The 27,089-nt window shown below is 52.6% G+C and overlaps 1 protein-coding gene across 4 annotated transcripts in view; it reads right to left on the bottom strand.

The window, feature by feature from the left end:
• The window catches only part of CNTFR (ciliary neurotrophic factor receptor), a gene marked incomplete at its 3' end in the record, with an annotated part of 174,833 nt that overhangs the window by 74,680 nt on the left and 73,064 nt on the right, over positions 1-27,089 (bottom strand). For 3 of the 4 annotated variants that reach the window (XM_084304802.1, XM_084304800.1, XM_084304799.1), the window contains one exon: positions 10-91. The exons of the other annotated variant lie outside the window; for it this stretch is intronic. In XM_084304802.1, the coding sequence (XP_084160928.1) occupies positions 10-91 (82 nt within the window). The remainder of the gene's footprint in view (positions 1-9; positions 92-27,089) is intronic. 4 annotated transcript variants of the gene reach the window in all.

Here is a 27,089-nt window from a genome sequence, read left to right as displayed (position 1 = left end):
AAGACTCACCCTGCTGGCTGTGCCTCTGAGCGTACACCACCACCACTGCGGCGAGCACCACGCAGCAGGCTGACGGGACGGGGTTAGCCATCTGTGGAAGCAAGCACAGGCAGGAGCAGTCAGGGTTTGCCCCGGGGGAGCTCGCAGGCAGCGCGCCCGGAGCCGCACCGTGCCGGGCAGGAGCAAGGGGACCGCAAGGAGATGCCACGCAGCAAGATTTCAGCTCAGCAACAGGGGGACTTATTGCAAAAGGAGGCATTTTGCCGGCGCACGCTTCGTCGTTCAATGGCCTGTGGCACTTTCCAGCAGAGCTGCCAGCAGACCCAGGTGCCTGCAGGCTACAATTCGCCTTGCACGACTGCTGCAGTTTCCTCCTCTCCTATCCAGCTTCTCCCTCAAGATGTCAAACCCTGGTGCTGCGATCCCTTTGGCAGCTGCAGCATCACCTCAGGAGAGCTGTGACCCGCTCAAGACCCTGCTCACCCTGAAGACGAGCCAGCAGGGTTAGAGTCCCAGGAGATGGGGCCATACCCAGGCTTTTCCAAGCAGCAGTCTGTGCGTAGGGTGTGCGAGATGCAGATCCCAGCCCGATACAACAGCAGCAGCATTTCTGGGTGTGCAAGAGGTGGCGTGACCCCCACTTCTCACGCAGCACCTCCTCTTGCAGCTGGGGGCTGATGGAGGGGACCCGAGGCAGGAGGGAGCTGCTGGGGACGGCGATGGGGAAGGGCCCAGCTGCCAGCCCGCCTGCCAGGAGGTGAATAGCACCGCGTGAAAAGCAAATTACACCTTCAAAACCGTTTAAACCTCTCTAATCTACAGCGCCGTATCGGTAACGCGTGGAGGATTGCCTTTTAATCTGGAACATGAGTACGGGCTCGTTAGCCAGATGGCATCCATTTAGACCTAAATAAAGGGGGAGCTGTATCGGACAGCAAAAAAAAAAAAAAAAAAAAGGCAAAATATATCCCGTTACCTAACACGGCCCTTGCATGGAGCCCAGATGGCCCCGGGTTCGCAGCAGGACATGAGTGCCTTTGCAGGGCTGGAGGGGAAGGCGAGTGAGGCTGGCAGGGTTTTGGGGTCCAGCAGGTTTTGGGGTGCAGCTGGGTCAGCCTGGCCCCAAATGCCTCTCAGGGATAGGGATGCTGGGAAGGATTAGGGTGCCGAAAATGGGAGCCCAGAGAAGGGACAGGGACATTGCGGTGGCCTCACTGCTGGATTTGTGGCTCTGGGTTTGCAGCGTGAAGGCTGCAGCACCACAGCACAGATGCGCCAGCCCCAGCCCTCCCTGGTCACCTTGAGCAAATCGCTCAGCCCGTGCCTCAGTTTCCCCGCCTGTAAAGCAGAGATAATGAAGGTGACCTTCCTTGGAAAGCTCTGAGCGAGGAGCACTAAGTGCTAATTACAACATCGTTATCATTCCCTCTGCTTCTCTCCTGCTCCTCCTCTGCCGTGCCTGCTCCCCGCTCTGCATCCTCCACGTGTCCCCTGCATCCACCGTGCTGCAGCCACCCCAGGGTCCCCATCCCGCTGGAGATGTCCCCAGGGGCTGCCACCTGCAGGACGGGACCCCCCTGGCTCCCTAAGCAATCACCCTGCTCTCTGAAGCATGAGGTCTGCTCGCTGTAGCCTTAAGCTTCAGTGCCAACGTGATCCCAAGCATCACGCTCCCCACCTACAGCTCCTCCTGGGGACCAAAGCCACCTTCCCTCCCCGCCTGCTCCTCCTCTTATCAGTCATTAAAATAATTGCTGCTGCCTCTGTCTGCGTGCCTGGCAGCCTCACCCGAGGCCAGACCCGTGCGGAGACAGGCACCACGGGGAGGTGATACTCGAGGGTGATGCAGGTTGGCTACAAGGGGGAAAGAGAGAGCAAGGATGTGGCCAAAGTCATTTGGAAGCCCCCAAACCCTCAGTGCTAGCACAAGAGATCTCACCACTCGGCTGCCTTCCCCCCTGCAAAACTTCATTTCTTCTCAGAGACAAGCCCTGCAGCCAGGCAGGAACCGGAGCTATTTCAGTGTGAAAAATCTAGACAGAAAACCAACTTTTTCTCACTTGAATCGCAATTTCCCATGCAGTATTTGCTTTGTTTGCCTGTTTTGCCCAAAGCCATTTTTTTTTTTCTTTTTCCAAGCACATAACAAAACCTCCACAATTTCTGCAGATGCTTCTAATGCAAATTTCCATTTACTGCATGTGCTCATTTAATGGTTTCTCTAACAGAAGCCAGCACCCTGGCAAGCGGGTGCACGGGACAATGAGCAGCAGAGCCCCAGCCATGCTCAAACAGGTGGGTCCCCAGGCTGCGTCCCCGTTCTGGCAGGAAACATATGAAAGGTGACGGTGGGGAACCACATTTATTACACAGCAAGCCCAGCGGTGGGGAACTCAATCTTCTGCAGAAAAGCAGTTTGGACAATATTTGCTTTTGCCCCTGTAGTGAATCATTTCTTGGCAGGAGAGGGGAAAGTGGAGCTCTGATGGTCAGTCTTAGAAGCTGATTCAACGTGGGCATGAGCATGGTCCCCCTCCGGCAGCTCTCAGTCTACACCAAATGCATTTTTAGCAGTGCTTCCCCTGGGTCGGACCAGGCTTTGTGTAAGCAAGATGTGGCCATGTGAAGTCCAGAGGCCACCCCAGCAAGCAGGGTTGGGGGCACAGCGATGTGCCATTAACTGGGGTGGTGTGATGGGGTGGGGGCAGTCCTAGGGCTGGCAGCAAGAGGGAAGGGGATCGTGTAAACAGGCAGAAAGGAGGGTGCCACCCTCCGCTGCACAGCCCCAGGGTGCTCTTCTGTGTGGGCAGAGGGATGGATCCCTTCCATCTCCCCCTTAAAATGATCCCCAAAACCATGGGGACACTTGCTGGAATGCCCAGCTGAAAACCACTCAGCCAGCCTGAGCGCATCTGCCAGAGATGTGCAAAAAAAAAAAAAAAAAAACCACCACCAACAAAAAACAACCCAAACCCTAGTTTCTAAACCTCACATTTGCACGACAAAGCCTTCTGTAGGGAAATTCCCCCCGGCTCTGCTGTTACAGGGCCCGGCTCTGAAGTGGTGATCCAGGAGAGGAAAAAAAAAGCTCCATTAACTCATTTCCTCCCCGTGCGGCTCCGCTGCAGCCTTGCCAAGAGCCTTCCACGGGCTCTCCGCAGCGCCGGTGCTGCAGGCGCCGGCCGTAGCTGCTGCCCATGTACTGGGTCTGGCAAAACCACCACAGCCCGTCCTGCAGACACCAACCAGAGCTGCTGGGGACCTGGGGTGCCGCCAGCTCCCGTAGGAGCTGCGTGGGACAGGGAGGTGAGACGTCCCCAGCCCTGGTCCCCACGGGGGTTGCATCTCTCGTGGCAGCAACGCAAGGGAAAATAGAGAACAAAACCTTTGTGACTTAACAGCTTACATGAGAGGCTTGTTAACAGCCCTAAAACCTGGCCTCGCAATGCCCCATCAGCACTGAACCTCACTTTGTAGCTTAAGAGGAGAGACAAGATAGGCACTGTCATCTCATTAATGCGTACTTCAGAAAGCCTTACCTGCAGGGTCAGCCCTGCCACTTGAAAGGGCTTCTTAAACCTAATCTAAACCCCAGATACCAACAGGGTGACTGGTGGTGCCCCCCAGAACAAGGGTGGCACAGGGATTGCCGGGGCCAGCTGAAATTAATTCGCTCCCTGCTCTTGAAGACATTGTCTTTCCTCCCTCCACCTCTCCCCTTTCCAGAAGGAGAGAGACGGGCAGAAAGTGAAGGGAAATCCTTCAAAAAACATCCCATCTGCTTTGGTTGGATGCACACTGAGATAGCCACAGGCTTCCACCAGGTGCATTCTCAAGCTTGGAGCCTTGCTATGGTGGCTCAGAGACAAAGGCAGCTACCAGAGCTTCCCACCATGGCCACAGAGGTGAAGGAGGAGGCTCTCCTGGAGGCTGAAGCCAGAGCAGCTTTCCAAAAGCTCCTGCAGAGCCCGCCAGCTGGGACCATCCACAGGGACCTGGGAGCATCCAGGGATGTGTAAGCATCCCTCGAAACACCTTAGACTGATGAGGGAACTGGATCTTGGCGAGCTGGCTTCAAGGACAGGTAATTTCTGGCTTGAGTGGATCACGGGCATGTGATGAGCAGGGACCCAAGACCTCCAGGGAGACCAATCTCAGCCATTGCCCTGCACCTGGAGGGGGATTTCACCTCCAGGAACAAGGTGGGTGTCTCTCCCCTTAAACCAACCCTTGGAAAATGATGAAGCCAGCCCTAAGGCATCAGGACACTGCAGCCCACACCCTGTCCCACGGGGGATCGTGCGTGCAGCGAGGCTCCCTGCCAGGCTCATCCTCGCTCCCCGAGCATCACACAAACACGTCCCCGAGATCATCTCCAGCAACCCTGCCTACGAATAGCCCCTGGATCCACAGCCACCATCCCAGCCTTGTGCACGGGCAGCTGCCTGCCACCGCCTGTCCCCTCGTCCTGCCCAGGGGGATGTTTCCTGCAGCCTGTACCTGTCCTCGCCGCCGCCGCCGCGCAGAGCAGCCTATCTGCAAGCACAGGGCAGCTGTCCAAGCCCAGCCATCTGTTCCAGCGGTGATAAAAGGCAGCAGAAAGCTCGGCATGCTAATAAGAGATGCACGTCTTTGCAACTGGGAGGGAGGGAGGGAGGAGGCTGAATCCTCGCAGGTATGGGTTGCAGAGAAACACTGCCCCCAAGCCCCTTCTTCACCAGCCCCAGCGCAAGGAAGCTCAGGTGAGCAGCCACACACGAGCCCCAGTCCTTCATTCCCAATAGGCTCAGGCAGCCTCTGAGATGGAGGAAACAACAGCAAAGGAAGTTTTTGTCGCTGTTCTGCGTTCTCCCCCTTTTTACCTAACTTTCCTCCACGCTGAGCGTTTCCTGGCTCCCTGCAGGGAGACATCACAGAAATCAATCAGATGTCTGCTGCCATTAAAGAAGTGCCACAGACGTTTTTCTGGAGCCTCTGTTAGAGTGGGTTCTAGGGTTTTGTTTTACTTCTGCAGATGCTTCTCGTAGAAGCACCCCTAGGCCCCCCTTGCTAACAAGACCTTGCCATGTAAACCCACTACAATCTCACATCAGTGACAGGGTATGCTGGCAGTTCTGGCATTTCCCAGTTCTCCTGCTTAGAAGCTGGAGAAATCACCCAAGATCAATGAATTTTGGGGCAGGTCCTGCACATGTCACTTCTCCAGGCTATGAGTGCAGCAAGAATGAGCTCTTGGTGTTGCAGTGAAACTTAGCACTACGACTTCCAGTCTCTGGTCACAGAAACAGAACATTCATGATGGGAAAAAAAATTTATAAAAGACAAAACAAAACCCCCAAATGCCCCATCAAGCAAAAAGCTCCAAACTATTCAGAAAGGCCCTGCTGTTGTACTCTGGGTTCAGTTTGTGATTTCCAGGCAAACACTTGCAGCATTTCTTATTTTTTGCTTGTAAGGCAACATTGCTCTTCAATTTTGCCCATCGTTTTGCTCAAAGCCCTGCTTTTTGCCCTGAGGACAGTCTGTGGTCAGGCTGATTTATGAACTCCCAAATACACCTTAAAAAGCTCCGGGGCAGAGAAAGACATCACAGCGTTAAAGTCCAGCCTGTATCATAGTCACGCTGTCCTAAGCGAAACAGAGAGGAAAGGGAAAAGCAAAATTAGGGAAGGAGAGGGATGCCCAGAATGAAGCGTTAACTTTTCGCGTCAAAAAATCCTCACATCCTTGCCCTGGCATGGTCCTGCATGGAAAAGCAGAGCTTCAAAAAGTCCTAATTCCTCCTGTGTTTGCTTTCTTAGTGCAGGTGGATCAGGCTGTCCCGTGCCTGGTGCACAAAAGAGCTCGGGAGCTGCAGGATGCGCGGCTCTGGTACCCCTGGGAAAGGCTCCTTGCTCACTGCCGTGCTCCCGCTGCGCTGGCGGGCGTGAATTGGATTTGTGACGGGGATGTGGTGGTGCTGCTGGCCAAAATCCCAGCACAGCCGCAGCCTTGGAGAGAAGACAGCAGGAGGATGGACGAAGTTTGCCTTCCAGAGCTCCTCCATCAGCTGACCGTGGCACAGGGCAGAGGGGCTGCTGCATGCACCCGTCCACCCATCCCCTGCACGATGGCACACGGGGGACAGCAAACAGCACCACGAGCCCCCCAGTCTCCTCCACACCCCAGCCCACCCTTAGGGTGCAAACAACCTCTCTTTCCATTTTGGGGGGTGCTGGAGGCCTGCTGACTGGTGACCCCTGGCATCCTCTGCAGCAAGGAGCTCACAGCCCACAAGCCACCATGGGGACAGACTCCATCCCAGGCAGATGGGGCTTGGGGACATTTGTCCGGCACCTGCTGCAGTTTCTTCACCCCGTTGGCCTCACACTGTCTCTTGGGGCATGTACACAAATGTCACAACAGCCCCCAGTTTTTGGAGCAGGCAAGCGAAGCAGTGAGCAGGGGGAAACTGAGGCACAGGGCTGCTCTGCAGTGCCTTGAGGGCAAGAAGAGTGGCAGCACGGGGGGGAATTATCCGTACCTACATTGGGTCAGCGATGCCAGCAGCACCTTTGACAGACAGAGGGATGTGCCACAGAGCCAAAACCAGGGACAGCACGGGGAGTGGAGGAACGTTTCTGCCCCCCCTCCCCACTAAACCCTCCTGGGAGATCAGAGGGAAGGAACCAGCCCCCTTTATTCAAACCCCCAAGTGTCCCCACCTTACCATGCTCCTTGCCTGCAATGTGAGCAGGGTTTCCAGCAAGATCTGGCCCTGCAGAGCTCCCCCACAGCTCCCCAGCATCACTGCATGCAAGGGGCACATGCCAGAGCATGGGAGCTCCCCCGACCAGTGATGCCAAAAAGGCCGGGGGCTGATGCAGCTCACCTGGCTTCCAACATGTCCTTAGGGGGGGTCCCGACACCGCACCCCCACAAGCACCTCCGAGCCCCCCTAGACCATCACTCTGGGGTCTTGCCACAGCCACACCAGCAGCGTTTGCTGGGAGCAAGCAGAGGATGAGGAGGATGAAGCAGGGCTGGCCTGAGGCAGCTGCGCCGAAATAAAAGGCACGAAAGTCCCTCGCCCAAAACTACAGGAAAATTTAATTACCAAGGACAAAACACCATCTGTTTGTGTGGACTGTGACCTCATGCTGGCCCCTGGCTTTAACAGCTCTTAAATTAGCATGTTTGTTAGGGGGTATTAGCTGTTTGACATCAGGGAAGCTGTTCCCAAGGGGGCGAGGAGGGGGGACGGGGCGGTCGCGCACCAAAACGCATGCCTGGGCAGCGTGGCAAGCTCGGAGGCGGTGGGGCAGCAAGGATCAGCCTGGAAATGCACGTCCCCCGGGACCTCAGCTAGCACATGCTGATAGGAAACATCCCCCAGCACTGCTAAGAGCCACTTTGGAAGCAAGGGTCCCTTCTGAGCACAGCCTCGGGTAGAGGTGAAGAGCTTTGGCGATCCCAAAACCAGCCGCTGCCAGCTGAGCTTGGGCACCAGCCCCTGCTTGGGCGACAGTCTCAGCTCTCAGCCTCTTTCCAGATCCACAGCCAAAAGGGAAAGAGAGAACAAGATGTATGCTCCGAGGAAGATTTTGCAACTGGAAGCCAGCAATTAAATAAATACTCAATACGGGGGAAATTTGGTTAAAATCAAATTTGTTTCCAGCCCTGCAAGGGAGGGAAAATGCAAACACTGGTACCAAGCCCAGGAACAGATTTATTCCCCAAGTGATGCCAAATTGGGCATGTCCTTTATTTCTTCCTCATGGTTTACAGGGTTCAGTATCCATACTACCTTCCTACCTACCAACACAGGCTGCAGCAAGCATGGTCTGCAGTCAACCGGGTTATTTGGGAGAAAAAACAACCCATTAGGGAGAGGCCCCACTTAGTGAGATCCCAGCAGCTTTTTCCTTCAGCACCTTTTCCTTCAGTTCTGCAGGCTCTGCTCCTCTCTGCCAGCCTTCCTCTCCTACCTCTGTGCCCCCAGAGGGGGTTTGAGGAGCCAATGTTCAGCCACTTCCAGCTTTCCCAAGGAAATCAATCCCTTGGTGAAAAGGGGCCAGTGATACGCATACCGTCTCTGGAGGCTGACCAAGGGTCTCTCTGAGATGATGCCCCCCAAAACAAGACTTGTACCTATGCCTGCAAGCCCCAAACTCAGTGGCAAAATGTGTCAACCCAGGTCTAAGACTGTGTTAACCATGAGAAAACCAGAGCCACGTTTCTAACAGGAGCACACCAAGCTGCCTGCCCCACGCACTGTGCAACGCAGAGCTCGAGCTCCGGAGAAGAGCACGTATGGGGAGCAGCAGGGAGGAACTGGGAGACCTTGCAAAGAGAGGATGTGCAAGGAGAGCACGTTACACATCCCCCTGATATGGCACGGAGCCCACAGGACCTCATCCCTCCTAACCGAGAGCTCTTTCAGGAGTCTTCATCCAGGGCCAAGTCCTCTGCATCCATCACAACACAAATGACCGGGGCGCAGCTCTCACCGCCTCTCCCCGGGAGGAAGGAAAAAGGCAAAGCCCCAGCGTGAGGTGGAGGGGACGGGGCCTGATCCAGCCCTCTCCCTGCGGTGACCCCATCCCCTCGGCGGCCCCGCCACCGCATCCGGCCCCGGGGGCCGTCCCCTACCTGCGCCGCACTTCCAGCAGCTTCGTGGCCGGCCAGATGCAGACCATGTGTGCGCTTTATCTCCGGACCCTTCCTGCAGGCTCCAGAGCCTTCCACTGCAAAAAAATAAAAATAAAACCCAACCCCACAGCCGAGAGTCCCCGGTGGCCGCCAGCCCCTCTCCAAAACTCTGGCTCGACGCGATCCGCCTGGGTAGGGTTTGTTTTTTAATTAGAAAATATTCATCAGCGTTTAAAAATGAAATAATAATAATAATGAAAAAAAAAAAAAAGTGTCAACCAGCTGGGGCTGCAAAAGCCGTGGCGTTTTGGCTCCCGACCGAGCACTTTGATAGAAAGGCTCCTTGGAAAACGCCATAGAAAATATTTAATTTCTCCCAAGGCCTGCATATGGGGCTCATCACTCGCGCATATTACACAGGAATATTCATGTGCGCTGGCCTCCTGTTACAGGATGACGAGGGTTCGCCGGTGCAGCATGCGAGAGGGGCTCCTTCCTTTCCCTTCTCTGTTCTGGAAGAGGAAAGTGCTGTGCTTCACCTTCAGTCCCCAGCCATTCCTCAACGGCAGGAAAAAAGGGAAAGGTGAGCCAGAGGCTGGTCCGCTCGCATCCATCAGCCTGCTGCGCTCGCTTCCACTGCCGCAGGGCAATGCCACGGATGGGCAGCAGACAAGGGGAATGCACATTTCTGCCCTGGTTTTGTTCCTTTCTCATTGCCATTCCTGTTCCCACCCTACCTGGATGGAGGGGCCCATCAAACCCCAGCTCTTAAGCACACATGTGAAAAGGAGTCATTAAAAAAATACTGAACTTTCCAAACAAAATTTCACAATGAGTAGTTTGTTCCCAAATAACACGGTACTCACACATGCACAGACACACTCATTAACATTTTTTTGTGTGTTTTTTGCAATCCTTCCCAACCTGAGATGAAGTTTGGTGCCAGGTACTTTCCTAGGCAGGGTCAACTAGATCTCACAAGGAAAACAAATATTCCAGGAAAACAACCAAACAAACAGAAACTCTTAAAGCACATCTGGAACATTGTTATTGTTTTGCGGGCTCTGCTACAAGATGGACATTGGTGATTTCTAGCAAAGGGCCACCACAGCAGTCACAAAGCACATGGGGATGAGGAAAGGTTGAGAAACATGGCTTGGCCAGCCTGGAGAAGGGATGGATTTGGGGGGACCTAACAGCAGGCTGCCAGTGCTTGTGGGGAGGTAATGGAGATGATGAAGACAGACCCTTCCAGGCTTGCCACAAGGAAGACATTTCCCCATGGGGACAGTCACACACTGCTGTGGGATCTGGAAGAGGTTGTGGGATCTCCAGCCTTGGAGTTTTTCAAGACCTAGACGGGCAAAGCAAACCGGTATTCACCCTGCCTGCAGCAAGAAGCTGGGCTGGAGACCTCCCAAAGTCACCCCTAGCATGGATGGCTGTAGGAATACACCGTCACCAGGAAAAATGAAACTTAAAAAGGTCTCCCATGAATTCTGGGAGAGGGACAGCTCAGCTCCATGCTCCTTTCAAACACGTGCTTCTGTCCAACAACCCAGCTAGGTCAGTTTGCATAAACCTGACTGGCTCTCTGAACGCCACCTTGGATGGAGACCGCGGTGCTGCACCACGGCAGGGCACAGCCCTGACCCTGCGGGGACGGCCGTCTTCCCCACCTCCAAACCTCCTCCTGTGGGGAAAGGCTCTCCTGACACCCGTAAGTGATTAACGAGCGGCCAGGCTCGTCAGCACGCATGCTGCGTGCATGGGTGCTTGCGTGCGTGCGCGCTGCTCAGAGAGACTTGGCAGGGGTGGGGAGGTGGGGGGAAGCGCGCTGACAAGCAGATGATTAATTGAAATGCAAGGGGGAGGAAAAGTAACGTCCGCTGAAACTATCAGCCGGCGCGAGCATGGGAAAGAAATTCGGAGACACCGTCCCCATCCCCTGCTCCGCACGCATCGCGCCTCCCAGCCCGGAGCTGCTCGCCAGTCCCTTCCTGGCTTCTATTTTTGCAGGTGCAATTTCATACTTGAAAATAACCATGCTGCGCACGCACGTATATTTCTTCCTCCCCGGCCCCCCGGCTCATTGCATGCGGAAACGGCAGCGATGGGAGAGCGAACCTCCCGGCGCGCGGCGTGCGGCAGCAATTAGCCATCCGAGCGCTCGTTACCCTGCACCGCTGGGCGCAGGTGCCCACAGCCAGGGCTCTCTGCTCCTCCTGCACCACTCGTGCCTTTCAAGTGGGCACGGGCTCGAAAACATACACGACATTACTGCTTTGCACCGAAATAATAGTAATCGTAATAAAAAAGAGGTAAGTGATAAAAAAGGCTGAAAACTCAAGCCTGGCTCAGCTCCGAAACTCTGCTCAGAGTCTGTAAATTATATCCTAAGCAGAGCTGGCGCGACTGCACCATCAGCAAACAGGGAGACCGAGGTGGAGAAGGGGGAGCGAGCTTCTGTTCCTCGCCTCGTGCTAGCAGGCTCAGCTTGGGTCACCAAATAAATCGCATAAAGACATGCAAATGGGTGCACACCGGTCCCCAGCATCGCTGATGGGCAAAGCACAGAGGGGAGCCCACCAGGTACTGAAGGCAGGGCATGTCACAGGAGAGGACCCTGAGCTTCAAAGCCCTGGGCTGAAAAGCCCGGAATGTGATCTCGCTAGTGGCCTCTAGATGCAACTGTAGCACAGACAGTAAATCACGGCAGTGGTGCCTTCTGCCAGCAAGCGGGCTCTTTGCTGCCGTGCCAGCTGGGCACTGAGCATGGCTTTATGGAGCAGAGAACACTCCGGGATGCCCATGGAAAGGAGATCCACGTTGGGATAAGCCAGGACCCAAATTTAGGCTAGCCTGCACTCAGGAAGCTGATCCCCAGTCGAGAAGACCAGTTTGGAGAATTGATCTGGGTGCGTTGTTCTGCATTTTGCTGCTCAGGTAATGACAGGAGCGGTGCGCGATTGCATCGGAGGGCTTCGTGAAACACTTGTACGATTGACATGGTTTAACAGACTGCTGTTTATGAGACAGAGCAGTATTTAAAAGACACATTTCTCTCAGAGCCGCACATAAAATTTGATAGCTAAATAGCTGTAAATGCTACTGAAGGCTGACAACTCGAAGAGGAATAGAGGGTCTGTCATGCGGAGTATCCGCCAATACACCCGGCCCCGCAGAGCCGACGAGACTTCCAGTCTCATAAAACCTTTTTTATATTGGAAGTGAGAATTTGTGCAGCGCATATGAACTCTCTTTTATTGGGCTGGTGTGATGCTGAGAAAATGCAGTTAAAGTTGTACGAGTCCTCCTTGGAGCACTATTGGGGCGCCTATAAATCAAAAGCTTTATCCCGGAACGTGTTTACTAAATAAACCAGCTTTAACTCAGCTCGTGTGAGCCGGAGGGTGCCATTTGCACCCCCATGCCTCCAGCTAGCAGCTGCAGCCTGGCTGCCTCCCCTGCGTCTGTCGAGCCCCCAGTGCCTCGGGGCACTCCCTGCAGCATCCCGGGCAGGATGGGCGCAGACGTGCCCTGGGTACCCGGTGGAAGCAGATTATTTCCCAGCCTCCACAAAGACCTGGCGCTCTCCGGCTGGGGAGGAAGGTTTGGGCCAGCTCCCTTATCCCCCAAAGACTCCTAGATCTCCACTCTACAGCTGCATTAATTATTTCATCTCAGTCTGGCTTCCTCATTAAGCTAACCTAGACGTCCCGCGTCTGAGTGACAGCGAGCTAGTCTGCCAGGACCCAAGCCAGCAGCACTGGAAGCCATAGGTTTGATGTGATTTATGGGGACTAATATTACACATATCTCAAACACGCAAGCTTCAGAGGACCTGAGGCTGCCGAGCAGAGTGGGAGGACGGCAGAAAGCCCACGCAGAGCCGGCAGCGTGGAATTCAGACCAAGCCTGGATGTCGGCATCTCACCGGTGCTCGTCGGGGAGGGCCGAGCCTCACCGCTGGCCCATTTCCCTGGAAGATGCCCGTGAGCCACGGGAAGCCCCAGTGCTGTCCTATTCCACCTCTGGCAGCAGACCGCAGCGTGACAGCAAACATCTGTGTCTGAGCAGGGGCTGGCAGCGTGGCTGAGCCGCTGGACAGCCCCTTCGCCCCTCTCCACCGATGTGGCTGCAAGCTCAGCTAATTTCGGTATCAGGTTCCCCTTGGGATGTCTGGCATCTGTGGGCTATAACAACACTGCTTCGGGGCATTAGGCAGATCCTCTTTTTCCGACACCGCCAAATCCAAGGCTTTTGTGCGAATCCGCTGCATTTTGCCTGCTCTGCAAACAAGTGTGTATAAATGCAAGGCTTCAGCCCCCTGGAAGCCTCCAGGGAAAATTCAAAGCAATGAAGAAATATGAGTTGCTTTTCTATGAACCCATCAAAAAAGGAAAAAAAAACACCCTGAAAAAACCCACATTACTTTTCAGCCCAGTTTTGCCAGCAGTACAGGTCTTTTTCCCACAGTCTAAGGAATCAACACATTTTCAAATCACTCCTGCTTATGGTATTGAATATCAGAACATGATTGCCTTTCATTCAGCAGCTGTTTTGGGACACCGGGGGAAAAGGCAGGCAGTCCAAACTTTGCAAAACACAAGGAAAGGGCTTGATGCATTTAAAAACTAGTTGCAAGCAGTGGAGAGGGAATGGAGAGGTCTGCAAGGGGTGCGTGTGGTGAGGACGGTTTGGGGATGAGCAGGGTAGAGAGGAGCAGAGTTGGGAGCAAGTCCTGGAGGTGAGGAGCTGGGAAGAAGAGGGCTGCGATGGTGGGGTTGGATGGGAACCTCCCATGGGTCCTTCATGTGCCTCACACTGAAAAACAACCCAACATGGCCAGCAGCAAGTCAGATGAGAAAGGCATGGAGCAGCATAGCTGCTTTCCACAGAAAAACGAGCCTTTCTGGAAAAAAAACAGCCTGGCACAGATGCCAGTGCCCTGGATGCTCTCCTGGGGCTGAGCAATGATGGGAAGGAAGCTATCCTGTGTGCCTGCACAGGGCAGATGTTCCTAAATCCCTGCTTTGGTGCTGGCTGATCCCAGAGAGTCCCCCTTGGGCATGGGACACCCCAGTGGCACCCCAACCTGTGTCATGGTCCCACAGGGTTACCTGAGAGGTGCACACAGGATGAGGCAGTGCTGCCTCCAATCTCTCTCTCACCCAGCTGGTCCAACCCCCCCGAAATATAGGGGGTGCCAGCATCCTTCCACAGCCCCACCTTCCTACCACAGCACCGCTCGACTCCTTCAGCTCAGGCTCCTTAGAAGAATGCAGGGGTGCAGGCTCGTTTTCCCATGAGAAACAGCATTATTGCCTGATTTACCCACCTCCAGCCTAATGTGTGGATGCCCAGCATCTCTGTGCTGCTGCTGGGGAGTGGGCAGCTCTGAAAAGAAAACCAGCAGCTCTCTCCCCTTCCTCTCTGCCCAGCCTTGCCCTGGGGATAATTACACCACAGCAGTGCCAATGAACAGGGCACTTGCTGCTCTCTCTTCCCACTCTTCAAGGCAGTTATTTAACCTTGCTGAAGCAATGCTATTATCCCATTTCACAGACGGGGAGCTGCAGAGAAGAAATTCAACCCAGGCTCAGGGTGAAGGAGGGAACCTGCAGGGGAGGAAGGCACTGAACCCTCCCTTGGCTGGCAGCATCCTCTGCATCCTCTGCACATCCCCGTACCCTCTGCACATCCTCTATCCATCCTGGTGCAGTCCCAGCAGAGGTGGGGGTTTGGCGCATTAAAACGATACCAAATGGAAGGAACAGCAACAGGCTATGGAGGATTGGCTAAAATAAGTTTGTTCTAAAGCACTGGAAGGAGAAAAGCTCTATTTTCCTACAGGCTTGTGCCATGTAATCCCTCCATGCCGTCAGCAATAGCTCTGACCTCCTGCTCATGCCACCTGGAGGTGAGGCAACCCAAATCCCAGGGCTTGCCAAAATGGGGGCACTAACTGGGGTCTGCCTGGTGTCCTTCTCTTGGAGATGCCTCCCTGGCTGTCAAAGCTGGCTATGTTCAGCTGCCAGGATCGTGAGCCTTTGTGGGGAAGGCTGACAGCCCAGCAGACCATAGGAAGGGGACAAAAAGGGAGGGGAGATGGGGAGAGCCAAGCCCAGCAGGTATCAGCACCGCATGGGGATTTGCAGCCATCAGCCTTGGCTGAATGTCCCCGGTGATGTCCCTGGGAGAGCCCTGCTGCCACCTGGGGAGAGGAACCAGAGCTGGGCACCTCGTCCCCATCCCAGCCAAGCTCTGATCTCCACCTGGCCCTGCAGAGTGGCAACAGAGCTGTCGTGCCACCAGGTAAGCAAAGAGGCAGGACGGCCAGGCTGCTCACAGAGACAAAGTGCCTCTCTCCTTCCTCCCAGATTGCAAGCAGATGTGTGCTTAAATTACCTGCTGCTGACTGCGACGCTTAGCAAAGAGCCATGGTCTAGGAGCAGAGCAAGGAAAAATGTGTGAAACGAATGAGGGGAGGATTAGCAGGAATTCAGGCGGCTCTGGAAGGGCAAAGTGTCGCTGTTGCAGAAAAATGTCACTTCCTTTGCAAAACCTGGCTGCCCTCGGAGGGAATAAACCTCGAGCCGAGCCTGTTGGACCCAGAGGGAAGCAGATGCCCTTTGGGAGATGAAATCCTGCCCCTGGTGAGGGTGGAGAGGTTGGGAAGAGCACAACGCCACGGGGCACTACAGGAGCAGCCCTGGTTGCATTGCACAGGGTTTCTTCCTATTCCAAAGAAACCCTCCAAGCCTCAGCACCCATCTGCATGCGTGGCTGTGCACCCCAGCCCCAGGAGGCTTTGAACAGCCCCCAGAATGTGCTCCTGCAAGCATTCACCCATCCTCACACACCTTCTCCAACACCTCCTGGGCAGCTGCAAGCTTGCCCCATGCCTGGAAGAGCAGCCAAGCGGGGGGGGATGTCTTCCACCTCCCTGCGGCATCCCATGCAGCAAAGCAACATTTTGCAGGCTGAGCCAAGCAAATCTTGCTCTCGGCAAGACCTTGGGGGTCCCACGTGGCGTCCCGCTTCCCGGCACAGCTCGGCGGCTGGAGCAAAGAGCGGAGTCAGAGCCCGGCCTGCAGAGCACTGCGCCGGGTTCACGCACGGGAAACAGAGGATCGGAAATCTCCGAAGCGCACAGCTGGAATCCACACCCCTGACCGTGTTTTTGTGAGATATCACGTACATTTTTTTAGAGCTATCTGGAGAGGGATCTGCTTTAGAGCTGCCTGGTCATGCTGACCGGGACCTTCAACTGTTCCCTGTCCCCCCAGCCCGTGCTCATCTGTTGCCTTTGCCCTTAGACCATGAAATTATTTAAGGACAGGATCACACGTCCTGCCCCATGTCCGTTCAGCATCAGGGACATAGGGAGGGGGATAGAAAAGGATGTGCCTCCCAGAAAACTCCCTGTGGGATACCATGCACCAACGCCCTGACATGGTGGTCCTCAGAAACCCTAGGGTTTCTCTCCCCATCCTATTTAGAGCCTCAGAAGATCACCGCAAGGGGAAAGCCTGTGAGCAGCCGTAAGATGCTGATGTGGTACCAAGAAGAATGGGAACCCCAGCAGTGCTCAGCTCCCTCCAGTACCACAAATCTGTTGTCTTCTCCTTTCAGAGCTCCTGCAACAGCAACTGTACATTTGTCAGCTGCTTAACTACGGGGTCTTTCTTTGCCCCGTTCCACACACTAGGCTCCTGAGCTAAAAACCTACCTTAAAGCCCAATTTGAAATTAAAGACCCAGCCTGTCATAGCATTACGTGTTGGCCAATGTTTTGCAGGCAGACCTTCCCCTCTTTGCGTTTCACAGATATTTGCAAGAGGGGTTTGGCCGCATCCATACCCACAGAACAGATGTTTTGGGAGCATCCCTGGTAAAAACTGGTGCCAAAACCTAGCAGATCCCATGCCCAAAAACACACACATCAGTGACCACCCCCCCTTTCAGCAGCACTGGGGGGTGGTCGCTGATCTCAGCTCCCCCTCTTCACACCCCCTGGCCCTGCTCTGCCAGGCTCTGCGAGTATTTTGGGGAGAGCCCAGGAGCCCTCGCTGCCCAGCCTCCCTCCCACAACGAGATGGGAAACCCATTAAACGCTGCAAGCAACGAAGCCTCCGCTGCTGCTCCCCGGGGGCGCTTTCACAGTCAACTTGAGGAAATTGTTCCTGATATCCAGCCTAAATTTCCCTTTGTTGATTTTCAGTTCAGCAGCGGAAAGGTGGGAGCTTTAATGAGACAAGCGGGGCCGCTGCAGGGGAAGGAGCCGTCAGTTTGAGCGAGGCAATGCACAGAGCTGTGGTTTAAGTGGAGCAGCTATTGCGAAAATCCCAGAATCCTGCAAACTTGGGATGGAAAAGGTCTATTAGCTTTCCCAATGGACTAACGCGAGATTGTTCCCCCATTTTCTAATGCCTCTCCCAGTCCAGCTATTTGATTGGGACCAGAGCTCTGCAAAAATGTGACGGGCTGGCTCTTTTTAAAAAATAAATAAAAAAATAAAAAAATGAATTGCTGCATGTGGAATAAAATTCTGGGCTTTATGGACAGATTTTGCAGCTTCATCCAAGGGCAAATTTTTTTGCTGGTTGTGAAGCCAATAACAGCCTCCACTCTTTTTTCCCCTTTACCTGGGGAAAAGGCTTTTCATCAGTGGTGTGCCTGGAATAATGAAGCTGGCAGACTGCGCTGCACCAATGCAACTGGACTTCTTTGCCCAGCACAGAAACTGGGCTCCCTGCAGAAGAGCTCGACCGCGCGGAGCAAACCTACCACCGGCAGATGTTTGCCTTAATCGCATGCAGTTTTCTTAAATGTCAGGTGCCTGCATGGCAGCAGAAGGGCACTTTTTCCACTCTTGCTTTTACGGCTTGTAAAGGCAAAACGGCCGCATGCTCCCTGGAAATGTCAGCTCCGTTTTCCCGAGGACCTGCCATCTGTCGGCACGCTGCCTGCACCCGGAGAGGAGAGAAGAGAAGAGGAGAGGAGAGGACAGGACAGGACAGGACAGGGCAGGAGGAGGATGCACTTGGATGCTGAGGGTTTTGCTTCTGTGTCCCCAGCATCCCAGCAATACACTTGAGGGATAAAGCCTCAGCACAGCCCCAAGAACAAAATGCAGGCGGTGGCATGCAACAGTTTTGCCCCTGCCTTTCATTTCCTGACACTGGAGCACTGATCTGAGGCAGGACCGGGCTTTTCACCCAAAGATGTATGGGAACTTTAAGACCACGTCTGTGCCGGGGTTTGTACAGCAGAAACAGCAGGGAAGGGGCCAGGGCAGAGGTGCAGCACCGCTCCCTGCCCTGCCTCTCTGCAGCTCCCCAGGTCTCTGCTGACCTTGAGGGAAAAGCTTGCTGCAGCTCCAATAATGACAGGCTGCAAAAGCTTAAATAAGAGCGAGCCGTACCACAGCATAAAACCCCCAAACCCTAACCCCCCCTGACATTGGTGCAGCAGGAAAAAGAGCAGAGCAGAGGGGAATGAAATAGAGACTTTCTCCATCTCCTTCCTAAACGCCCCGCGTTGCACGGTACATTGCAACTTTGGGATGTGGCAGGATACCAGCGGCAGTTTATGCGGTGCAAAACCACCTCCTCCGTGGCAGCTGAGATTTCAAGCGTAAGCTCCAACCTTGGTAATATTTTTTACATATTGAGTCACCACCAGCTCTGAAAATAACAGGGGAAAAGGGCTGGGATTTCAAAGACTTTAATGCCTGGCTGGATCCGCTGGGAGCCGGGACAGCCCAGCTGCCAGCCCACTGCCACTCTTCCTCGCAGCGAGTTTGAAAGGATGCGAGGCGATGTGAAACTCTGGCATGGCAGCCCAAGAAAAAGAAGGATGAAGCTTTAAAAACCTGCCCTGATTTCCTCTCAGCGCTGGAGTGCCCAGGGCACAGTGGATGCAGCCCTCCTTTGGTAGATTTTACTGTGCAGCCCCGAGGCAAGAGGACTTTTAACAATCCAGCCCTTTTTTTCCCCCTTATGGAAAAAAAAAAAAAAATCAGGTCAGGTTTTTGCCTGCAAACACCAACATCCCCAAAACTGCTGAGGGAAGAGGGGACCCAGCAGAGCCTTTTCCACTGGTGAGAGCAAAGAGGGGAGGACAGGTGGACGGGGAAGAGAAGGATTGCTCCTCACACACAACCCTGCTCCCTTCAGATCGCCCTTCAGCCTGAAGGTCTACCTCCCCAAGATGCATTCCCAGATAAATTATTCAATTCCCTGCTCTTCCCTTTCTCACATCAAGGGAGTAACTGTCTCTGATAGCCCTGATTCGCTAAATAAAACACTCCTTTGAAGGCTCCCTGCAATAACATTTGCACAGAAAATTGACATTCTTCCTCCTTCCTCTCAGCCCGCCGCTGTTTGTTTGTGAGTTAATAACTTCGACGCTCGGCTGAGCTATTGATCCCTCCTCAGCACAATCGTTCTTTTGGGTGCGAAATACACAAAAATAAAATAATGAGCTGGCAACAGCAAAATGAACTCGGCACTTCCGCAGGGCCCCGGGGCGCTGGCCTTGCAGGGGACGTGGCTCTTCCCAGCCCCAGCTGGACAAGGCTGGATTTACTTCTCCATCCCTCTCCTGCCTTCCTCATCCTCAGGAAAGCCACATTTTCGCTTGCAGGTGGAAAGCTAGCTTTTATAACCCCAAATTAGTATTTAGCATTAAGTATTTGCCACCCAGCCAGGGCTTTGTGGCACGATGATGCTCCTTCCCCTCTCCCCCAGTAAAGCCCAGTGACATTTCCAATTTGACAGCTTTCTGACGCAAAGTGTCACTTTGAACAAAATCAAACCGCTCTGCGGGACGGAGGTGATCCGGAGGAAATCCCAGAGGAAGCTATCCGAGCAGTTTGCTCCCACTTTGCTCTTTCAGCTGTGTGATATCGTTCTGGAACAAAGCCCCAGGCTTCACCCGAGCCATCTCGATAGCGGTCGGTGGGGAGCAGCTCCCCCTGCGATACCCACCGTAATGAAAGCTGATGAAAGGAAACATTTAACAGCCCTGCACTGCCCTCCTCGTCCTCCTAAACGGCTCCCTGGCTGCCAGGGCATCGCACCACCTCTCCCCGGGGATCCTCGCCCATGCACCGACTTTGTGTTTTCGCTTTGCAATCTGCTCACATGCCTTCAGCTAATTGTTCTTCAGACTGCTCTTTTCAGGGGAGATTTTCATGGCAAACAATCAATTTTCCCAAGTTGCATTTTCCTTCAAATCCTTTGATGTCTGGGAAAATAACAGGCAACCTCAACACACGGCTGAGTATCAGGCGAGGGCTGGGAAGCACTAAGCGGAAATGCATTTAGTTGTCTGGGTCAAAAACCATTTCCTTTGTTAAATGATTATTATTGTTCCAAGAGGATTTCAGTGGGAATTGAGGGTGCTTAGATAGATGGATTCACAGGTTTGCTGAGCTTCTATAAGGGTCTCTATATCCTCCACCATAATTCTACATCATAACTTCCAACACCAATAACTCTTCTATGACTCCCAACAGATATTCCTGTGCCTTCCAAAGCAATAACTTCTCAATGAACTCCAGACCTGCCAAATCGACTGTTTTTCCCCCGCGGACGCCTGCTTTTTGGCCCTTCTCACAGCCCCCCTGGGAATCCTGACCCATTTACCTCTCCTTCTGGTTCCAAGCTGAGCGCAGGGGGAGATGAGATCAGAAAGCGATCTGCATCGTATGTCAAGAAATAGCTCTGGCACTAAAAGGTTGCAGTCAGCTCCCATTTTCCTGACTGCTCTCAGCAGCCCAGGATGCAGCCCGCGCTCCCAACCTGCTCGCACAGGCGGCTCCCCCAGAACCCTGCCATCCCCGAAGCTCCTCGGGTCGCTCCTTTCTTCCCAGCCCTACCTGAACACGGGTCTGAGCCCTTCTCAGGCCTCCCCTGGAGAAATTACTTGGGTTACTTGCTGGGGCTAGAGAACAAACACTTAAATAAGAAGTAAATTGCAATGCATTTCTCAGGTCGCCAAGCCTCCAGGTTCAGCGTAAGAGCACAGAGCCGCTACCTTTCTGGGCACTTGATCTTAACGATGTGTTAATTAAGCTAAGGTTAGAATCACTCGTTACCTTATTATTTTTGTTTCTATCACAGTAATGCTCAGAGGCCTCAATCAGGAACAGCTTTTTTTTTTTTTTTCCCTTTTTTTTTTCCTCTCCTTTAAAGTCACAAATTATTTCAAGATCTGGTAAAAATAAATGCACAAAAGCAGGCTCTGCTCTTTTCCAGGGGATTTTGCTCTGCGAGGGAAGAAAGGTCTCTACAGTGCGTTTGAATCAAAAATGAACATATGCAAGAGGGGAAGAATGATACGCTTCAGAAGTTCCCCTTTTTTTGTTGAAAGGATTTCTCTTAAACAAAGAAAAACCCCACAAGCCTAATCGCATTGCACTAGGTGCTGCACAGAGCCCGTTCGTGTTGCAGAGTGAATATTGAGCAAGCTCCAAAGCTGCCCAAAGGAGGACAGAGGAAGGATAAGCGATTTGGCTCTGGTTTCGGGCTCTCCGGTTGCTATCCCGCTTGTCGACCTACAAAACTCCTCCAAAAGCTGGGGACGAGCACTGCCGGCCACTTTTGGGTCATCCCCATCCCCTGTGCCCTCTCCAGCCTGGGTGGGTGCAGAGCAGGGTCCCATCCTTGGGGGATGCTGCTGCCCTCCGGGGAGTATCATTCCCACCTCTCTTCCTTTCCAGCTGGGGGAAAAACAACCCATAAAACCCCCTCAGCATTTCTGCAGGAGGGTGAAACCCTTCTAGCAGGGCGGACACCTCCGAGCATCGCGTCCAGACACGCATCTTGAGATGCTGAGGCCAAGGCAAGGAGCCCCGCTGGGAGCACAGGGCTTGCATTGCACCTCCCAGCTGCACCCTGGTGCCCCGCCAATGACCTGGGTTTTTAAAGATGCCATCACGCCCACGCTATCCAATTACTAGGAAACAATTAAGCTGACGGTGGACCTCACGATCACCATGGAAAAAGGGGAAAGGGAACCACCTGCTCAGCGCAGAGCCCGATTTCTGGGGATGATTTGTAGCCAAAAGGCACAGTTTTTGTCAAACAGGAGCCACGATTTGTTTTTCCTGTTCTTTTTTTTTTTTCAACTAAAATCATCCTGTGCAGTTTCTGGCTCCCTTCTAAAACTGTTTGAAAATTTCGTAATGAAACAAAAGTTCTAGAAGGCACTAACATTTCCCTGCCCTGCGCTGAAACTGTCAGTTCCCTTCACCTCCAGTGCTGCTATCCTCATTGGAAAAAGTTGGTTCTTTCCCAAAACTTAACCCTTAACTTTGGAAAACCTCTACGAAAAAAAAATAAAAAAATAAGCCATTTGTGGGAGATAATCCATAGGAAAAAAGCTTCAGAAAGACTCAGCAGTGGTTAAATGTCTATTGCTGCTGTACCGAGGGCAGAAAGGGCTCAGAAAAATGGGGTGAAAGGGGACTTTTCTGCAGAGCACGGTGTCCCCCATCTGAGCCTGTCCCACCTGCGCTCATTTTGCAGAGGTCTGGCGGCACGAGGCGACGCAGGCACACACGCAGTGATTTATTCGGGGGCTCTGGCGTGGAGGCTTTGAGCAGGAAAGCACTGCACAACTGCACTAATTGTCTGCTGAACATCTGTCTCTCCCCTACTACCGCGGGGCCGGATGAGTCCTCCTGCATAGCCGAGGATTAGCACGGGAAAAAGATTTTGTCGACTGCGTGATTTTGGATGGGAGGAGGGAGAAAAAAAAATCCTGCAGATTCCCCTGGAGTGAAGAGTTTTAGGGGAAACCACTCAGGGGCAGGAGGGGAATTTGCAGTCGAAGCCAGGGAACTTGTTGGAACCAGCAGCGGGCACTTACCATGGACTGCAGGCACAGGCGGATTGAGCACCTTGCTCCAAACCACAGCGAGCAGCAGCATCAATCCCCTGCTCCTCAAGTGACACAAGGACATCTATTACCACCCGCAGGGTCCTGTCCTCCTCCCACCCAAGCCCCTCTCTCATTTCACCACAGCCATAAATGAAACTTGGGAAGATTAACAGAGCAAAACTGCGGGGAGGACTGGGGTGCAGCTGTGCTCTCCCCAATCTCTCAGTCCACGTTTGGTGATAGGCACTGGGACTTGGAGCGGTGTCAGCAGGCACAGAACTTGTGCAGGGCTCCCTGCCTCTGGACTGCAGGTTTAAGGAGAGCTGAAGTGGCAAAGCCAACTCCATCGGTGGTTTTCCAGGGACTCCATTTACTCAGAAGGAAGGGGATTCCCTGATGGCACTGGAATTTACAGCTTTTATGGATAAACTGCTCAAAATAAACTTCAGGGAGGAGGAAAACAAGATGGAGCTTTACACTGACAACCCACACAGGTGGCAAGGGCGAATGATCTAATACCAACCACACCGTGGGCATGTAAGAAAGGAGAAAGAACGTTCAGCCTCGCCTGGTCTGCTTCTCCTTGCCCAAAAGGCTAGGAAAGGCCAAAAAATCATAGGGCTACCAAGTGCAGAGTGGTCCCTAGGGGAGGGTCTGCAGCCTCTTGGAGGACACTGGCATCTCCCAAAGCTCCCTCCATGGCCAGGGACGGAGGCAGCAAGGGAAGGGACCAGGACAGACTCCTGAAATACTTCACCCCCAAATAAACTGGAGAGCCTTCTTTCAGGACAGCCCATGGAAGGGACCTTGAACTTGAGGCAAATGAACTGGGTGGTGGGGTTGTGTCCCTCGTCTTCGCTCTGCATCCCACTAACCTCATCTCATGGGCGAGAGGAAGAGTCCGTCCATCGTTGCATGACAGCTGCCAACTGTGCTAACAAGGTTTGTGGAAACCCGAGTGCAAAAAAAGCCTGACAGAAGCCGAAAAAACAAACCAGCAAAGAGCAACAAATTCCCTGCTGTTTAATTAGTGCAAATGTCTTGTGAGCTGGGAATCTTTTTTTTTTTTTTTCTTTTTCCCCCTCCAAGAACATCAGGGGCCAGAAACTCACACTGTAACGCAAACAAAACGTCCTTTAAAATCAACTGGTGCTTTTGGCCAAGAGAAAACTGTTGGGATTTCCAAATATGGCCCCTGGGAACATCAGCCCAAGCATTCTTGGGAAGCATCTCGGAGCCTGAACTGTCTCCCAAGAATAAAAACGTTCAGTCCAGCACGACAAAAGAGCCATCACATGACAATAACTATCACACAGGCGCACAAATTAAGCAATCAATCAAAAGTGCAATACCCCAGAAAACAATAGCGAGCGGTGCACATCATACCGGCGACGGGTGAGCAGACCTGACCCGCGATTGCCTCCCTTCACGCATGGGCTATTGTGTTCCCTTCTCCACAGACATCACAGCAAGTGGGGGTTTCTTTAGTTTTGGCCTTTTTATCAAAGCGTGGGGAGCAGGAACCTTTCTTGGAGAGAATACAGGTATCCGTACTCCAGCGAGAAAGCATTTGGTCTGGGCTCGGCCATGATATAAATCAATGGTTATTCCGCGGGGATGTGACAGAGCAAAAATTAGACGTAAAATTTGCCAGACGGCGAGAAATGAACTCAAAATCATTGCCGTCTCTCTCAAGTCGGGGAAGGAATTCCTGCCTTAAAGGTTCAGGATCGCGTGCGTGTGCGTAGCTTAGCATAATGATGTCCCCTGGGCAAAAGGAGAAAGAAGAATATTTAAAGCCTCCCGCCACTTCTCCTCTTCCATCTATCTAATTGCACCCTGCTGCAAACAGACACCACCTCTGCCCCTCTGCACACTGAATTAGGGGCTTTGGGGACCGGCCACGGTGCCCTGATGGCACTGCCACCCCCACCCTGCAGCACCCGGGGGCCCCGATGCATTCACGAGCAGCTCGGGCGTACGGCTGCGTGCTTGCAAGTGTATTTTAAAAATCAGACCCTGCTGGCAGGCAGCTCGCAGACAGCGAGCGGGGCCAAATCCCATGAATAAATTGCTTGGAGCGAGTGGTTTGACGCACCATTATTCATAACTAATGCAGTCCTAGTAAACAGAAAATGGAGGCCAAATCTGCCTGTATAGACGCCACTGACCTCATCTGTTTTCATCCTATTTGGTGAGTAAAATCAGAGCAGAGGAGAGCTACCGCCATCCTCTAAAAGGGGAAATGGATGAAAAGCACCTCCTGGTTTCCCTACAGCTAGGGGACGAGGTTGGAGTCTGGGCAGCGAGGATGTGAGCCAAAGTCATGGTTAGGGCAGAAACTTGGTCTCGCCACTACACGGACAACCAAAACCAAACCACCACCTCTCCAACCTCTTTCCTAGCATTACAAAAATCACTGCTTGCATGACCCACAGATAAAACAGAACCAGTGGAGGAGATGTGACATCTACACCCTCCAAAGAAGGATGCTCTCCTCCCTTTTCCCAGGAAGCACCTCCAAGCCATCACAGCGGTCAGGGTGCTGAGCTCCCACCCAGACAAATGCCCGTGTCCCCCCGTTCTCCTCAGCTCTGTGGAGGTGTTTCCCCCAGCTGTGCACACCAGGCAGCCAGAAGGAGTCGGGCCATCAGAAGATGAGGCATGGGCAGTGGCAGGGGAAATCCTCATGGGCAAGCACAGACCCACCAGCCACAACAACTATGAGACACCTGCGGCAGCTCAAGCAGAATGAGATCAAGCTGACAAAGCACATGCTTTGGACACCTAATAGGGCCCCGAAAGCCTCCTCCTGCTCCAAAAGCAGGTTGCTCACTTTTTGGAGAGCCGGCAAGCTGCAGTGCACTTCACTGCCTTTCCACAGCCCAGCTTGAGATAGACAGTGGAGTTAAAAGTAAAACAGAAAAAAAATAAATAAATAACAACAAGGAAGGGAAGAGGGAGCAAGCAGCCACTCTTCCACCAGCACAGCGATTGTGGGCTGCCCAGTACAAACATCAGCCAGCTGGTTAAAGCAAACACAACTCATGTGGTTTCACACAGCAATGACCAGCAGAGTCACTGCCAGGGCATATTCATGAGCAGAAAACCCAAGTGCAGAAGGGAAGAGAGAGCTCCAAGAAGCACGGCTTTGCTGATGCTGATGCAGCCTCCAGAGCAGAAACTGCTTGCATGAAGCTGAAGGCTACAAACTAGGACATGGTTGTGCTGTTTCTGCTGTTTCTTCTGCTCTTTAAAATTATATTTATTTCAATTTGGGCAATACATAGTAAAATGGTGAACTTGGTTGTGATCACTCTTCCTTTGCTTCCTTTCCCAAATAACACAAAGTTTAAAGACATTTCAGCTGCCAGCTGCTTCCACTGTGAAGATCCCAGCTCAGCTCCTCCAGAATTCACCTTCGGGGAGAACTGAGCCATTGACCTGCAGGCTGCAACATTCATCTTCAGTGTAAAGGGAAATACTTCTGTAAATGACAACAAAAATTTATTGCTCTGTTTAGAAGTTACAGCCCATTAAAAAATTGCCCTGATCTGAATCATTGACTTCTCAAAATAAATACTATTCTTTCATCAATAAGCTCAAAAAATAAGCTAACCACAAAACCCTTTGGAAAAAAAGAAACATAAAAATGATATCTTTACACATTAATAACATCTATTGATCTAACTGTAAGCATATGTCCACATACATAATTTCACCATATCGCTCATCAATAATACTCTACACTTTTCGTATTAAACTCTGCTATTCCCATGAAACCAAAATCCTAAGTATTTTACTAAAAAGTCCCTTGCCATTTAAATGCACAATAGCTGCATTTGAAAGTATTAGCACTAGAACCATATTTAGTCACGCAGACCAATATTAATCATTCATAATGTGAACGGGGCAGAGTTGTAGGAATGTCAGAAAATAAAAGTGTTTGTATCTGTAATAAAAGCAACAGCATTTTCTCTACTGCCTTTCACTGCGCTCTTAATTATGTCTGAGAACCTGAATTTCATAGATGGCCAAAATGACATTTCTGAAGAAAAGGTATTTCACTCTGGAGCAGCAGATGGGATTATAAAATGCTGGCATGGGCCCGTTTCTTGCAGAGTGACCCAATATCGCCTCTGCAAAGAAGCGGCGTGCGTCCCCAGCCTGTTGGAAAGGTCTGAATGCTTTCTGCACGGAGGCAGCCTGCTGGAGAAGCACCTCAGTGTTTTGGATGAGGATTAACGTACTCTAATCTGTTTATTAATGCTTTGAAGAGGGCTGAGCAATGAGGAGGAAAAACTGGCAGATGACAATATTATTTAGGCTAATCAAGAACATGATGGATGGCAGAGACCTTCAAAGCCAGCAGCAGCACGAGGCAGCGAGGAAGCCCGGCGTGTTGATAAATGCACGGCACCGCTCGCTGCAAGGAGTGTTTTGAACTAATCACACACATTGCTGCAGTCTAAATTAGCTGAAACCGGCCAGCAAAGTGATGTCAGCCTTCGCTCTGCAGCCACTGCTCAAACAGCAAACAAAATGTTAGGTTATATATGAAGG

The sequence above is a fragment of the Netta rufina genome, assembly GCF_964035555.1.
Source record: "Netta rufina genome assembly, chromosome: Z".
Lineage (NCBI taxonomy): Eukaryota > Metazoa > Chordata > Aves > Anseriformes > Anatidae > Netta > Netta rufina.
Note: the sequence above shows the minus strand (reverse complement) of the source record. Positions and strands in the feature narration are given on the sequence as shown.